Source organism: Schistocerca cancellata, chromosome 3, assembly GCF_023864275.1.
Source record: "Schistocerca cancellata isolate TAMUIC-IGC-003103 chromosome 3, iqSchCanc2.1, whole genome shotgun sequence".
NCBI classification, from domain to species: Eukaryota; Metazoa; Arthropoda; class Insecta; order Orthoptera; family Acrididae; genus Schistocerca; species Schistocerca cancellata.
The window spans coordinates 391,197,833-391,214,603 of record NC_064628.1 but is presented as its reverse complement, the minus strand read 5'-3'; the positions used below and the strand labels follow the sequence as shown (position 1 = coordinate 391,214,603).

The window sequence follows — 16,771 nt, the reverse complement described above, 5'->3', positions numbered from 1 at the left end:
GCCTAAGTATGTGTGGAAGTCCTCGATGCAGGCCTCTTGCAGTCCTCCATGCGGGCCTCTCGCAGGGATTCTGTGGTTCTCTGCCGGCTCCGCATTAGCCATACGTGGCTAAAACATGGCTACCTACTTTGTCACGAGGACCCACCTCGGTGTCACTGTGGCTCACATACGACTGTCGTCCACATCTTGCCGGACTGCCGACTTTTAGCCCCTCTGCAGCGGACTTTTAACCTTCCCGGCACCCTACGTTCGGTGTTGAGTGACAGTGCCTCAACAGCAGATTTAGTTTTAAGTTTTATTCGTGGGGGGGGGGTTAATCGTACCATCTAAGGGTGGCCATTTAGCCTTTTCTCAGAGGCCACCACCTTCCTTCCATTTTAACTCTCACACTTTCTTTGCATTTGTTTGTCTTGGTGGTTATCTTTTCCTTACATGTATTCATCCTGCCTTGTCTTTTTGGGGTGGATGTTTTAATGTATTGCAGAGTAGCTAGCTCATACTCTTTTTATTATTGTAATTAGCTAGCCCAGACCATCTGCTCTAGGGTTTTAATACCTCCTTCTACTTTTCCTTGTGGTGTATGTTTTCCCCATTTTTTGTTCATTCCATTTGTTTTCTTTTTAGGTGTGGTTTCCCATTCCTTTTCCTCCTTTTACTTTCTCAAATGTACTTTGGATGTTTTTATACCTTGAGGGACTGGTGATCCTGTAGTTTGGTCACTTTATACCCCAAACCAATCTCCCAACTAGAAGGCATTCTATACCTTTAACTGTCTTCTGCCTTAGATTGGTGGGGGTTGGATGCTGGTGGGGCTTCTCCTGCCGCACGTGAGCCCCGGGAGACCATTTGTCTGCTATGACCTGTGTTCTTAAATTATTGCTCAGTTCTGGCATCAGTATTGCTTCCAGTACCTTGATTTTATCTCTGCTATGTACTTTCATTATTCAATCTGCTTTCTGGTGGATGTCACTAACTTTCGATGAGCTACCTGTTGACCAAGAGACTGATTGCATCTCTGTTAGTCCCTTAACCCCCAACCAATCAACAGCGACGCAATAAGGTGCATGTGTCAATTGAACCTTTTTGGGAATACAAGTTAACTGCACATTTTCCAGGTGTTTGGAACACCCAGTTACTTCCAAATTTATGATAAAACCTCTGTTGCTTCGCATTATCTGCACCTATACCAATGAACTTCACTGTTGAGCTCCACAAACATTTCTCCTTGTCCATAATTTTTTATGACGCAACCAAAAGAGGAATTGTTGGTGTTCTTCAGTGAAAACATTTTGAGAGGAAAAAAAAATCTGACATTTCCCAGTTTGCTGCCATTGTAGTCAGTGAACAATGGTATGAGTGTGTATTCAAAATGTATTCAAAAAGTATTTGGCTGCTTTTCAGTTTGGTAGAGAGAGATTACATTTTAATTCATCAAAAATTTGTCAAAATGCTCTTTCTGCACTCATTTAATCTTAGTCCTATTTATGCTTTTTAAAAAGAGTAGAGTCTGAAGTATGTGATGAAATTCTTTGTCCTCACAGTAACTTTCTACTGTGACCATTGAAGCAAAATGGATCTTTCACATGTCACAACCTTGTTCACTCGTACATGTTTGTGTGTTGTGAGGTGCTTTTGTTTTACTTTTGCCATTTGAGTGTTCACATATTGCTGATTTGGTGATAAATTTTTGATGCTGAATATTTTTTTGAATGAAGGAAAACCACACATGACAAGCAAATGTTTTTGACTCATAGTTGTTCATGACATGTAGTACTGGCAATGTTAAAAATATCACCTACAGTCCATCTCCGTATTTCAACATGTCAATAACATTGGCTACATTTTGTAAGGTTATACATTGTAGAGAAGTGTGGAATAATAGAAATCATTCTGACTAGACAGACAGACAAATGTAAATAATTTAGGAGCAAAGGTAACAACTCACTGAAAAGTGGAGGCAGTAAGTCTTCCACACGTTTTGTTATATGCCTATTGATGACTCCATGCCTCTAATATTTACGAGCTGTTACCCTTGCCTGTAAATTATTTACATTTTACCAGGACTTGCCAGCACCATGTGTAATACAAATACTTACGACTAACAGACTGATTTACTGCAGCCTTTGGTCGGTGGTCCAGTCTGGCTCCTATACTTCCCACCTTTTTATTCTCTTTTATATTTGCCATTTTTAATGTTTTCTTTCCTAAAATTTTATTGTCTTGTCTGAGCTGCTCATTTTCTTGGGGTAATAGAGGGTGAGTAGTGCTGGTCAGATGCAGAGGGTGCTTCTCCCATTGCATACCATATCTGGGTGACTTCTGAACTGCATTCTGGTGGAGCGACTCTCCCACCTTGCTCCCTCTCACTCCTCTCCTACTTCTCCTTGCTTTTACCTCTGTCTTATTATACCTTGGTAGCAATCGGGCTTCCCAGGATTTGCCTTTTTTATGCTTTGTCTGACGATCCCTGGTTCGATATGTATAGGATGAAGGGACTGGTAACTTCACAGTTTGATCCCTTTAACTCAAAAACACCAGCATACTAATCTTTTGGCAGAACTGAGTCATCCATTTGTGAGCCTCCGGGTGTCTGTATGTAGGTTTTTTGGATGTTGTTAGTTCCTAAGTTCCTCTTCAAACTGCACTGGAAACAATGGCCGTTCAGATCCAATTGGACTCTGCAGTAACAGTAAGCAACCTTTATCTCCCACTAGGCTGATCTCCTAAGCGTCCTGCTCTTCTTACACTTCCTAGACAGTTCATTGCCTCCTCTCTTGCCTCCTTGGGAATTTTAACACCCATAACTGTCTATAGAGTGGTGTTGTGACTACTGACTGGGGCAAGACTGTTGAAAACTTGCTGGCAGCACTTGATCTATGCCTCTTCAACATTGGAGATCCCCCACACTTCAGTGTGCACACATCACTTTCTTGGCCATTGATCTGCCCATCTGTAGCCCTGGATTCTTCGTGTCTGTTCAATGGGCAGTTCATGACTGTTTGTGTGACAGCAATCATTTTCCCATTGTCTTATTTTTCTTCAGCATCACTCACCTGGGTGCCTTCTCAGGTGAGCTTTGACTTATCCAGGTGAGCCTTAACCAATACTGATTGAGATGCCTTTTCCTCGTCTGCCATCCCAACTGCTCCACCACATGATGGCACTGAAGAGTCCGTGTGGAGTTTGACAGACACCATCCTTTTGGCAGCTGCTTCAGCATTTCCTTCTTCTTCAGGTTATCCCCGATAGAAGACTATCCCTTGGTGGACCCCAGAAATTGTTGCGGCTATTAAGAACTGCCATTGTGCCTTTCATCACAACAGACAGCATCCATCTCTCGACCACATCCTGGCCTTTAAATAGGACGCTCAGACCTGTTATCTTCTCAAGTGTGAAGTGGATTTGTTGGGAATGATATGTTGCTGCCATAGGGCAGCATAATCCCTCTTCATGCAGGTATGGTGAAGTATCAGGTCCATTTTTGGTTGGCATCCTCCTATAGGTGTCCCAGGAGTTTCCCTGAACACTATTATCCTCACCAGCTTGGACTCATATTGCTGAGAATTTTACTCGAGATTTCGCCCATGCCTCAGCGTTTGCTATGTGCCCTGTATTCCATTATCTCAGATATCATCTGGAATGATTCCCTTTATCACAGACTGCGATGGGCAATACACAGGGCACAATCTTGGACTTTCACTCATGGCTTCCATTTTTCAGCTGCCAAGACCAGAATTATGCATTTCTGTCATTTCTGTACAGTCCATCCCCAACCATATCTGTACCTTGATGGCCAGTCCCTCAATGTGGTGACTGGTCTTTGATGCCCAGTTGACATGGCTTTCCCATCTTCAACTAAAGCAGATGTGTTGGTCACATTTTCAAGATTTTCGATGCCTCGGAAACACCAATTGCAGTGTGGACCACTCTACTCTGACACTACTCTACACAGCATTGGTTCAGTCCCATCTAGGTTACAGGAGTCTTGCATAGAGCTCATCATCATCTTTTACATCACAGTTGCTGGATCTGATACATTATTGTGGGGTACGATTATCAACTGGTGCCTTTTGGACTAGCCCCATGATCAGCCTTCTAACACACACAAAGGTTCCACCATTGCAGGTTCTGCACCAACAACAGTTGATTGCTTATGCGATATGCATCTGCTGCTCCCAGGAGCACCCAGACCACTGTCTCCTCTTTCCAGGCACAGAGATAAACTTCCCACAACCACAGCCCAGGTGTGGGGGTTACAATCACCATCCACATCTTGTCTCTTTTTTCTCTTCCCCCATTCACAGCTCTGTCTTGATCTGTCACAAGGTCTGAAAGCTTCAGCTCATTCTGAGGCCTTCTGCTGCCAATTCTTCTCCATTCTTGGTGCGTTTTGGTTGCCAGTCACGCAAGCTTTGCTTACATTCGTAAGGATTGTAATGAACTCTGCTCCCTGCCAGGTGGCTGCAGTCTTTTCAGTACACAGTGGCTAACCATCTCTCACCCTCTGGATTATATCTGTTCCTGCACCAGTTAGTCCTTCCTCATCTTAGAAACTGTTTGATAAGTTTACAAACTCATGAACAGTTTTACCCTCACCATCTCTGACCATCCAGGATTCTCTCTTTGCTCTTGAACAGTGAGCACGCTCACTGGTCTTTGTGTGGATCCTGAGTCACGTGGAGATCCTGGGGAATGAATTCACTGACGGGCTGGCCCAGTTTGCTACCAGCAGGCTGCCTCTGGAGATTGGTATCTGGAATCAAATCTTCAGTCAGTTTTATGCCATCAGATTATAAGGATTTGGAATACAGAATGGCATACTTTGACTTTGCTGAACAAACTACGGGTGATAAAGGAGACCACAAATTTGTGGAGGTCCTCCATGTGGGTCCCACAATTAACCTATCGTTATTTGCTGGCTCCGCATTAGCCACACTTAGCTGACTCGTGGTAATCTCCTCCATTGCGAGGATCCACCCCACTGTTGTTGCAGTGTCGGTTTGATGGTGGTCAACATTTTGCTGTACTGTCCTAACCTAGCCACCTTGCAGCGCATTCTTAATCTTCCTGACCCACTGTCAGTGGTGTTAGCAGACAATGCCTCAGTGTCTGACCTAGTTTTATGGTTTATTTGTAAAGGGTTTCTTTCCTTGCCACTCTCTCTAAGGCAGGGTGCATCAGCCACATTGGCCCAATGAGAGTTTGGCAGGGTGCCCTGTTGCCTCCTCGGCCTCAAATGGGCAGTGGCTGTCTGGGCTTAGTGGTCCACCCCAGCACTGCCCTACCCACTCTTTTGCTCTTCTGCCCCCTTCTCACATGTTCTGTTTGACTTCGTACTTTTCCTCAGTTTTCATGTACTTCTGTTGCCTTGTTTGTGTCACTAGTTTTTCTGGCTATTGTTGGGTGCGGAGCATCTGGTAAGTGGCAGGGAGTATGGCCTCCATTGCACTTTCGGCCTTGGGGGTCTCTGGCTGCTCCCTGGATGGGGCACCTTGCATGCCTTTTTTTCTTTCCCCCTTCTCGTCTTTCTTGTTCCCTTCCCTAGGCTGTGTTGATATTAGGACCTTAGGATTTTCTTTCCTCGAGTTTCGCGCACTAGGCACTACCTGTTCCAGGTAGGAAGGACTAATGACCTCATAGTTGTCTCTTTAATCATTAAACCAACCGACCAAGGCCATGGTGCAAGTCAAAGGCAGGCACGAGCTTGGTTCATGGCCTGTGGTGATGTTGGGACAAAAGACCTAAGATGGACTGCTGTGTGAATAAAGCACCATGGTAGAGGTCAGATGAAACGATGAATTTGCAAAGGAAGTCAGCCACTATGACAAGTTCAGCCATGTTGGCAACGGAAAGTCCAAGGACAACATAGCCTATCCATAAGTTGCATGACTAGGTCCACAGTGCAGTTCTCATGGATATTGTTATCATTAGCTCTATGCAGCTGTGGTCTGAAGCTTTCAGAATGTGGTTCAAATATCTGACGAGGCACTGTGCACGCATCTGAACCTGTGTCAGTGAAGTAGTGCAAATCTATGGAATGGTCAAAGGGATACAAGCATCCTTTGGAGGATGACGTTTTTGTAGATGGGAGGCGACTTGGTGATTGTGGTGGGGCCAGTGCACCCAACATGGTTCATGTTTGTCATTTATGTAACAGTGAGGCTGCTGGCAGTTGCGAGCAGCTACATCACACTGCACTGGCCACAGTGAATGGGAATCAGCTGGCACAGCATTTGCTGCAGGTGGTGTGGTGTGGTGTCATGTGCAATCAGCATTCAGTGCTTGGAGAGGGGCCCATTATGTTAGCATCGCTGTCTGGTCGGGCCTTGGCAGTAGTGGTACCTGAATTTATGTGCTCCTGTGCTGTATCAGTAAATAAAACCTGTCTTCTAGGGTGAGATTTTTGTTTAACAGATTCACTTCGTGCACAATCATTGTGAGCTCTAGGCGAGGTGAGAGTTTGACGATCGCTAATGTTGGGTCCGACATATAAGCAGAGTCCACAAGCAAACATTATCGATGCCACATTAGTGAAGGACATCCTGCAGTGTGTTTGCTCATCATAAATCACATGTTATATCTGTTACTCAGGGCTGCGTGCAATTAGTTGTAGTAGTGCTATTTTTATTGCATCATACTTGTTGTGTACCAGCAGTAGTGGAATAATGTTATTGATTATTCCTACATGTTCGGTAAGGAGGCATATCTACATCACAAATTCTGAGAGTTATCATTCACAATGCCTAGCGAAGGGAATTCACACTTGGCCATCACAAACCATAATGTCATTTTATAAGGCCAGAAAAGTGGAAGTTTATTATTACAATGAAATGAACACCCTTAGCTGCTTACAGGCATTGACATACGTCAATGGGGACAGGTGAAAATGTGTGACCCGACCAGGACTCGAACCCGGGATCTCATGCTTACATGGCAGACGCTCTATCCATCTGAGCCACCGAGGACACAGAGGATAGCGCGACTGCAGGGATTTATCTCTGGCACGCCTCCCGCGAAACCCACATTCTCAATGTATTGTCCCGCACTACATTTGTAGTGCCCCCGCCCATTATACTCTTATATATATATAAAAAAAAATAGAGGGAAACATACACACAAAATTCTGTGTGTGTATGTTTGTGTGTCTATCGACCTGCCATCCCTTTTGTTTGGTAAGTATATATATATATATATATATATATATATATAGAGAGAGAGAGAGAGAGAGAGAGAGAGAATGTGTGTGTGTGTGTGTGTGTGTGTGTGTGTGTGTGTGTCTGTGTGTGTTAAGGCTCACCGGGGGGCGGGGACACCACGAATGTAGTGCGGGACAATACGTTGAGAATGTGGGCTTCGCGGGAGGCGTGCCGGAGATAAATCCCTGCAGTCGCACTATGCTCTGTGTCCTCGGTGGCCCAGATGGATAGAGCATCTGCCATGTAAGCAGGAGATCCCAGGTTCGATTCCCGGTCGGGGCACACATTTTCATCTGTCCCTGTTGATGTATGTCAACGCCTGTAAGCAGCTAAGGATGTTCATTTCATTGTAATTGCATTCCAACAAGCTGAATGGTCACTGATGGTATCTGTTCTTTCGGACATGTCTGAAAGAACAGATACCATCTTAGTATATATGTGGAAGTTTATATTTTGGTGTAGTTTTACATTGTCCTGTTAGGTTGAGAAGTAGCTGCACTGCCTGAACCGAAATCGTTGTTTGTGCCATGGTTGACTCTGGGAACATGGCGACAACATTGCACAATGGTTGTTTGTACGAAACAGTTGTGTTGAATGTCAGCGATGGTGCTGTAGTAGATACCATTGGTACCATATCCGCTTGCATAAAAACCAAACACGAGTTGTCCTCGAAGCTGGTCAACATAGGGACAGCATGCAAGTTCACTAATAAAGGCTCCGATGTGTTACAGCCATTGTCTCTTACAAGGCAATGTTTGAGCAAGCTTCTTGTTAAACATTCCGCACTGTCGTTTGGTGAAGCCAATGAGAACACTGGACCGTAGCCACTGATAATGAATTCAGAGCAGTAGAGCTGTGAGAAACAGTGATCAAAGTAAATTTTGTCCATTGTTAATGCACAATAAAGTAATGAGAAATTATATTTTGCAAATAACTCTGCAACCACTGAAGTCGGTCACCAGTGTGTATGTCTTTCTCTGTGTAGTGGAAAGTAACGCACCCATAACATGCGAACACAAGTATTACTCATTTAAACATTATTCATGACCGCACTGTTGAGTTGGTAAGCACAAACTGACTGTCCAAAGCACAGATACTCCACACCTTCACTCGGCTACATTGGTCAGTGATCCTCTTTGACGAAATGTCCCCATTTTGACCAGATTTTCATTTTGTATTCATCTCTTAGTATTATGTCTGTAACATCTAATCTCATTAGAATATTTCTTTCATATAGAGCTATCTTAACTAAGTCATCTGCAAATCTAAGTATCTCTAGTCTTTCTCCATTTATTATGATACCTATACAAATTCTTTGCACTTGTGTGATGCATATTCTATGTGGATGTTGAATAGGGATAGGAACAGATAGCATTCTACTCTAGCAAATTTTAGGATTATGTCTTCTTTTTGGGCATTTTTTATCTTTATCACCACCATTTGTTCTTTGTATAGCATCTTTATTATTTTTCTGTATCTTTAGTCTAGTTTAATCATTTTAGAATTTCCATTAGTTTGTTCCAGTTGAGTGTCGAATGTTTTCCTGAGGTATACAAAATCCAGTTAAATTTTTCTGTTGAGCCTGAAACTTCCTTCAGTTGCATTGTGAAGGCATAGGATAGCTTCCTTGTGTTGCTGCCCTCACAGAACCCAAATTAGTCTTCAGCTAAATTGGCTTCAGTTTTTCAGTCTTGTTCTAATGCATCACTATATTATTTTTGTTAATATTTTTGAAGTGTGAGTTAGTGCACAAAACAATGTGATCTTCACATGTGGTTGCTTTGGCCTTCATTGGAATACTTATTGTGGTAATTTCCATAGTCTTTTGGAATGATACCAGATATACATCTGTCAATACTTCACAATCCACCTTATGGTGTGTGACAGAGGCTACCCCGTGCCACTATTAGTTGTTTCCTTTTCTGTTCCACTCACAAATAGAATGAGGGAAAAGTCAACTGTCTGTATGCCTCCATATGAGCCCTAATTTCTTACATCTTTGTAGCCCTTACACACAATGTGGGTTAGAGGCAACAGAATTATTCTGCAGTCAGCTTCAAATGCTGGTTCTCCAAATTTTCTTAGTGTTCCTCGAAAATAACATCGTCTTCCTCCAGGAATTCTCATTTGAGTTCCCAAAGCATCCCTGTAAAACTTGTTTGTTGTTCAGACCTGTTGTTGTTGTTGTGGTCTTCAGTCCTGAGACTGGTTTGATGCAGCTCTCCATGCTACTCTATCCTGTGCAAGCTGCTTCATCTCCCAGTACCTACTGCAGCCTACATCCTTCTGAATCTGCTTAGTGTATTCATCTCTTGGTCTCCCTCTTCGATTTTTACCCTCCACTCTGCCCTCCAATACTAAATTGGTGATCGCTTGATGCCTCAGAACATGTCCTACCAACCGATCCCTACTTTTAGTCAAGTTGTGCCAAAAACTCCTCTTCTCCCCAATTTTATTCAATATCTCCTCATTAGTTATGTGATCTACCCATCTAATCTTCAGCGTTCTTCTGTAGCACCACATTTCGAAAGCTTCTATTCTCTTCTTGTCCAAACTATTTATCGTCCATGTTTCACTTCCATACATGGCTACACTCCATACAAATACTTTCAGAAAAGACTTCCTGACGTTTAAATCTATATTCGATGTTAACAAATTTCTCTTCTTCAGAAACGCTTTCCTTGCCATTGCCAGTCTACATTTTATATCCTCTCTACTTTGACCATCATCAGTTATTTTGCTCCCCAAATAGCAAAACTCCTTTACTACTTTAAGTGTCTCATTTCCTAATCTAATTACCTCAGCATCACCCGACTTCATTCGACTACATTCCATTATCCTCGTTTTGCTTTTGTTTATGTTCATCATATACCCTCCTTTGAAGACACTGTCCATTCTGTTTAACAGTTCTTCCAAGTCCTTTGCTGTCTCTGACAGAACTACAATGTCATCAGCAAACCTCAAAGTTTTTATTGCTTCTCCATGTATTTTAATACCTACTCCGAATTTTTCTTTTGTTTCCTTTACTGATTGCTCAATATACAGATTGAATAACATCGGGGAGAGGCTACAACCCTGTCTCACTCCCTTCCCCACCGCTGCTCTCCTTTCATGCCCCTCGGTCTTATAACTGCCATCTGGTTTCTGTACAAATTGTAAATAGCCTTTCACTCCCTGTGTTTTACCTCTGCCATCTTCAGAATTTGAAAGAGAGTATTCCAATCAACATTATCAAAAGCTTTCTCTAAGTCTACAGATGCTAGAAACGTAGGTTTGCCTTTCCTTAATCTTTCTTCTAAGATAAGTCGTAGGGTCAGTATTGCCTCACGTGTTCCAATATTTCTACGGAATCCAAACTGATCTTCCCCGAGGTTGGCTTCTACCAGGTTCTCCATTCGTCTGTAAATAATTCATGTTAGTATTTTGCAGCTGTGGCTTATTAAACTGACAGTTTGGTAATTTTCACATCTGTCGGTAACAAATTTAGCAGCCTGCCTCTGAATTGCTTTGATTTCTTCCTTTAATCCGACCTGGTGCAGATCCCAAACACTCTAGCAATACTCAAGAATAGGTTGCACTAGCATTCTTTATGCGATCTCCTTTACAGATAAACCACACTTACCAAAATTTCTCCTAGTGAGTCAGTCAACCATTTGCCTTTCCCACCACAATCATCACATGCTTGTTTCATTTCGTTTTGCTTTGCAACATTATGCCCAGATATTTAAGCAATGTGATTGTGTTGAGCAGTACATAATTAATGCTGTGTCCACACATTATGGGTTCGTATTTCCTACTCATCCATATTAACTTATATTTTTCTACATTTAGAACTAGCTGCCATTCATTACACCAACTAGAAATTTTGTCTAAGTTGTCTTATATGCTCCTATAGTCACTCAACTTTGACACCTTACTGTACTCCACAGCATCATCAACAAACAACTGCAGATTGCTGTCAGCCCTGTCCGACAAATCATTTATGTATATAGAGAATAATAGTGATCCTATCACACTTCGCTGGGACACTCCTGACTATACCCTTGCCTCTGGTGAAAACCCGCTGTGAAAAACAACATACTGGGTTGTATAATTTAAGAAGTCTTCGAGCTGCTCGCATATCTGTGAAACTGTTCCATATGCTCTTGCCTTCTTTAACAACCTGCAGTGGGGTACCATGTTAAACACTTTCCAGAAATCTAGAAATATGGAATCTGCCTGTTGCCCTTCATCCATAGTTCATGGTATGTAGTGTGAGAAAAGGGGGAAGTGGAGGTCTACACAAGTGATTCTTTCTAAAACCATGCTAATTCGTGGAAATAAGCTTCTTGGTCTCAAGAAAATTTATTTTTTCCTGTATCTTATCACATCGTCATCAGTGGCCTGTACTTCTAATGGGAGATTCAAGTAGCATCATAAAGGAACTTTCTTTGGTAAATGTGAGAGCCTGCTTGGTGCACACCAAACTAAAAGAGGGATTCGTCAGAGGCACTTTCTACACACTAGGTATGCTGTTGAGCCAGGTGCTATGCTTGACGAGTTTCCTCCATCAACTGCTGTCTTCGGCAAGCTCCTCCCGTTTGTCGAAGTCAGTGTTAAAGGTGTTCATATTGCGCTTGACGCGGTCTTTAAAGCACAAAGCCGGACTTACATGGCGTGTGCTATATCAGTCACTAAGTAGTGTGTGTCAGGGAATATGGGAGTGGTCCATATGGTGTGAGTATCCTAGCCATCACAGGCGATGTTCCTAGAGAGTGGCAGTGGTACTTGGTAGATTCACAGCATTCATGACCATCCCACTTGTCACTTAGTCCCTCGATGTATGCCTGGAATATTTCAGACGTACTGCAGATGAAAACTGCTGAGCTTACTCTCGTTTGGCATGTGCTCTCCAGGTCTCAGCACCATACAGGAGGATACGCACGCAGCACACATGTTTGGTAGACGAGCATTATTGTGGTTGCTGTAAGGTGTTTGTTTTGCCATATTCTTGTGTGGAGCTTCCCTGAAAGTGTTGGACGCATTACCAATTCTCGCATTTATTTTCTCATTTAGAGAAAGGTCTTGTGATACTAGTAATCCAAGGTAGCATAATTTGTAGATTCTATTCAACAAGGAGCTGTCTAATATTATGGCAGGCATATCTTTGTCTGCTTCCACCTCACAGTTCTTTCATGAGTTTGTGCGTGGCGCACACGGGAGCCCAAGCTATTGCAGCTCATTCTTCATTCCTTAGCTGCATTTCCTTCTCCCTGCCTCCTCCTTCCCTATCCCACTCCATTGCCACCACCTTCCGCTCTCCCGGTGTTCTGATTTATGTCGACCTGGCTATTCCCTTGGTTTCCTGTATTGGTTGCAATTTTGTTCTTTTTGCCTATTCTTTCACTCTTTTGGCATTTCGGTCCCCACTTGAGGTTTGACCTCCACTTCAAAATTTCCTGCTTTTAGTGTGAGCCGTATTGGAAAGAACTCCCTCCCTAGCATCTACAGTGTGGATTCCTCTCCCTCCTCCCTTCCCCTCTCCCATCCCCACTGTAGCCCCTTCCGCCCTGCTAGGTCACTAGCATGTGTAGCCAATCCGTGTGGTGGGGCTGTTATGTACCCATACAGCTGAGCCTCCTGACAACAGGGACCACACTACTGATACCTGAGCTGTTCCCTCCCCATGTATGCCAAGGAGTGGTTGCTTGTCTTCTTGAAGCATCGGAACTCCCAGCAACAGCTGCTGTGCCAGACGGCCATTGCTGTGGCTGGGTGGCACCCATGGGGAGAGCCCCTGGCCAGAGTGGGTGGTATCAGGGCGGATGCTTGGCGCATGAAGCATATCAAGCTACAAAAATATGGCCATTCTCACACAGCCGTCTCTTCGAATGGTGAAGGATTCTTATATGCTACCTCGTATGACCTGGCAGCCTTCCCTTCCGTGGCTACACCATGGGAGGAGGGCCAGGCTCGCCGTCTTCATCTGAAACCCTTTTCTCATTACCTCATCTGTACTAGGACAGATGGGGATACTTTCATCACCACAAAGCCATTGTTTTTCATGGAAAATATCGAGGATAAGTTTGCTGAAGTGGAGTCTATTAGTAAGATGATCCCTGTTGACCAAAACTACTTCTGCCACCCAATCTGCAGCTCTTCGTGCCTGTGATTGTATTGGCAATGCCCCAGTGTCTATCACTCCTCACTAATCTCTGAATATGGTACAGGGAGTCATTTTTCATAGGGACCTCAGCCTGCAAACTGATGAGGAATTCCGGGCTAATCTGGAGTGCCGTGGTGTTACACTACACTGTTACATAATTTGCAAATGTGGGTAGAATTTGCAATGACACAAACATGAAATGAAATGTTATTCTGAAGTAATATTTTGTAAACTTTCATTTAAATTATGTTTTTACTCTTACTCATTATTCTTTAACTAGTTGTTCTAACAAGCAACAAAGTTCACTACTGTTAAATGACAGCTTTAGATAGTTCTAATTCTTTGTCTTAGTTACTGAAATCAGATAAGCTCATCACTTTCAATATTTTACTAGTCTCTCACTGGTAGTCAGTGATAGTTACAGCATGCCATTATATAAGTGATTGAGGTAAAATTCATTTACACTATAACAGTTTCTTCATTAAACACTGTTATTCAATTATGAAAAACTAGTAAACTGGCTAGCTTTGTACAATTGAAAGATGAAACTGGTCAGACTTTGTTGATGAGTTGCTACTGGTGCAGTGTAAGGCATCATTCATCGACAATGTATGACAGCAGGCTTTTTTTTTTGTCACTCCATATAACAAAAGTTTGGGCCCACAGTACTCTTCTTGAATATTAATTCTTCTTGATGAAAATGTACTGTGCCCATTTACAACCACATAATATGTCTGGCTGTGTGTTAAAAATCTTGCAGTTTATTCCTCACATTCCTGCTCACCGCGTTTGCACTAGGTCAAATGCCTCTAACAATTCCTTCCACCCAGCGACAATACTCCTTACCTCAAAGGTATTCTTTGGCTCTATACAATAACAAACTTCCCTGACTAGGCTTACATATTATGGGATCTTTCACTTTTGTGAAGCTATTTTCACATAAACAGGCATAATTGGTGAAACAAACTGAATAAATCATAATTACATTATTATTTCATTTTGAGCCGTGGCCCTGTTTTATATCAAAGTACTCAGAAAATATCTCCAAAATGTTGTCAAGAGTTAGGGGTTCACCTTGTGTAACATAAAAATAAACATAGATTATTAATATATTTTTAAAACCATTAATGTGTTACATAAATTATGAAGTAAAATCTTTTACAAAATCTTCATGTTAATTCAACACAACTTGATCCTATCCGACTGTCCTATCCCACTTCCACCGCTTTGGGCTAAATGTTATCCATACTGTCGCCAATTTGCCCAGCAACCACAAAAACTGTGGTTCAGGGTTTTAATTGGTTTTATAAGTCACATCCACATCAGACCCCAAAACCGAATACTTCAACAACAAAAATTTTTCTCCCACTTCCAAGCTAGTAAGTCCTACAATGATATGGGATTTGTCAGTGTGATACAAGAAAGAACTTAAGCCATACACATGCAGATATGTTTAACAAGTAGATCACATGTGATCAGCCATAGTCCTGTTGAAGGAACCATCCCAGCATTTGCTTAAAGTGCTGTAAGAAACCCTAAATCAGGATGGTTGGACAAAACATGAACTTGACTTGCCTTCTAATCTTACTTAACTTATCACTTTTTCTCTCCCCGACCATGGAACTAATAGCATCAGAAGCTGGAATGGCTTCTTGCTGTTTTGTGTGTGTGTCAACAGCATTAACAAGGAGAGGTTACCAGTGGTGGAATTGGCGTTGTGAAACCATTTATACAGTGATGTAGGTTAAGATCCAAGGTATCACACCCTGCACTAATGCACACTGGTGAGCCCTTGTTTGCAAGTAACCAACCTAAAAATATTTCGGATTTTAACATGACACTGTACAGCTTTAAAAATTGTAAAGCAATGTTGCCATAGTGTAATGGTTATCGTCCATTCCTTACACAGGAAGGATGGGGTTCAGATCTTGTCAGGTGCATTGAAATTTTTTAAAAATCTTTATCGAAATGATTTTGATCATCATCCTTGTTGAATTAACTGGTTTAAATGTAATTTTTTATTCCTATTCCATTGTTCTGTCATTTTAACCAGTGTATTAACAGTTTGAATTACTCTCATTTTACCTTCCTATCATCCTTCTTCCACTTGGAATTTTTGTGCATGTGAATTTAATTATTGTTATTTATTGATTTCAGTATAATTTCCTCCCTTTTATCATATATGTTCTTCCATGTTATTGCAGTCATTCTTTTTATTCCTCATTTTGCTGGAACTGTGTTTTACTCAAATCCCTTCTTTCATTGTAATCTCCATCTGTGTTATGTTCTGCATGGTGAAATTAGAATTTGTTTTAAATGTTTGATGATTGCAATCCAAAAGAATATGTTCCTTGGAACAAAAAATACATTTTTTGAATCATTGCACAGTCAGTATGAACAGATTATTTAATCTTTTTTAAACGATAAATTGGCATTTTCAAATGTTTAAATATTCTGATAGATAAATAAAAATAATGAAATTAACATGCACAAAAGTTCCAAGTGGACAAAGAATGATAGGAGGAAGAAATCAGAACAGTTAATACGCTGATTAAAATGATGTGACAAAGGAATAGAAAATTTTAAAAATTACTTTCAAACCAGTTAATTAAATGATCATTAACATCACTATTTTCCAAGGCTGTAGAGAAATTCTGAGACATTTTTTCACTGATTAGTTGCAAATGGGGCCCTCCAGGGTGGATGGCTGCATAGTGTGATACCTAGAACCTTAACCCACATCACTGTAGATGGTTTCAAAAAGTTCATCCCACAGTTGGGGACCTCACCTTGTAAGGCCTGAAATTCAGGGCTTAATGAGCAGTACATTCTTTGTTGCAAAACTGTTCAACTAGTTTTTTGTGTGTTGTGTACATATTATTGTAATAACATTATTTCTACAGGACTTGTGTAATATACTTCATTTTCCTTTACCTTAGGATCTTGAGAATTTAGCAAACAGTTATACTGGGCTTGCACGCTTGTACAGACTGATGTATATAGCAGACCACTGTCCATCTCTGAGAGTGGAAGCTCTGAAGATGGCAATCACATATGTTATGTGCACATACAATGTAGGACTGTATCAGCAGCTGCATAAAAAGCTTCAAGAAGCACTTGGGTAAGAAGCCAGTGTGTTGGCATTTTTTTTTACTAACTCTTTTATTTGAAAAGTTAATTTCTGTACAGCAAGAAATATTCTGTACGTTCTACCTATTTTTGTGGCTTTAGTAGCTTGTGGGTTAGAAAATTAGATTTTGTTCATCAGGAGTATTTTGTGTCTTCAAGTAATGTCTTTAGAATTAGTTCAATACAATTAGTTCAAATAAAATGAAAACAATACTCTTTATTGAGTCAGTGTGTACTCACAAAGTGATGGCAGAACACACACATAAGACAGTTGTGATTGGCAAGCTTTAGGAGCCAGTGC

General features: G+C 41.7%; 1 protein-coding gene across 2 annotated transcripts in view; it reads left to right on the top strand.

The window, feature by feature from the left end:
- The window catches only part of LOC126175114 (COP9 signalosome complex subunit 1), an 84,384-nt gene that overhangs the window by 10,938 nt on the left and 56,675 nt on the right, over positions 1 to 16,771 (top strand). For both annotated transcript variants that reach the window (XM_049921668.1, XM_049921667.1), the window contains exon 3: positions 16,281 to 16,462. In XM_049921668.1, coding sequence (XP_049777625.1) covers positions 16,281 to 16,462 — 182 coding nt within the window. The remainder of the gene's footprint in view (positions 1 to 16,280; positions 16,463 to 16,771) is intronic.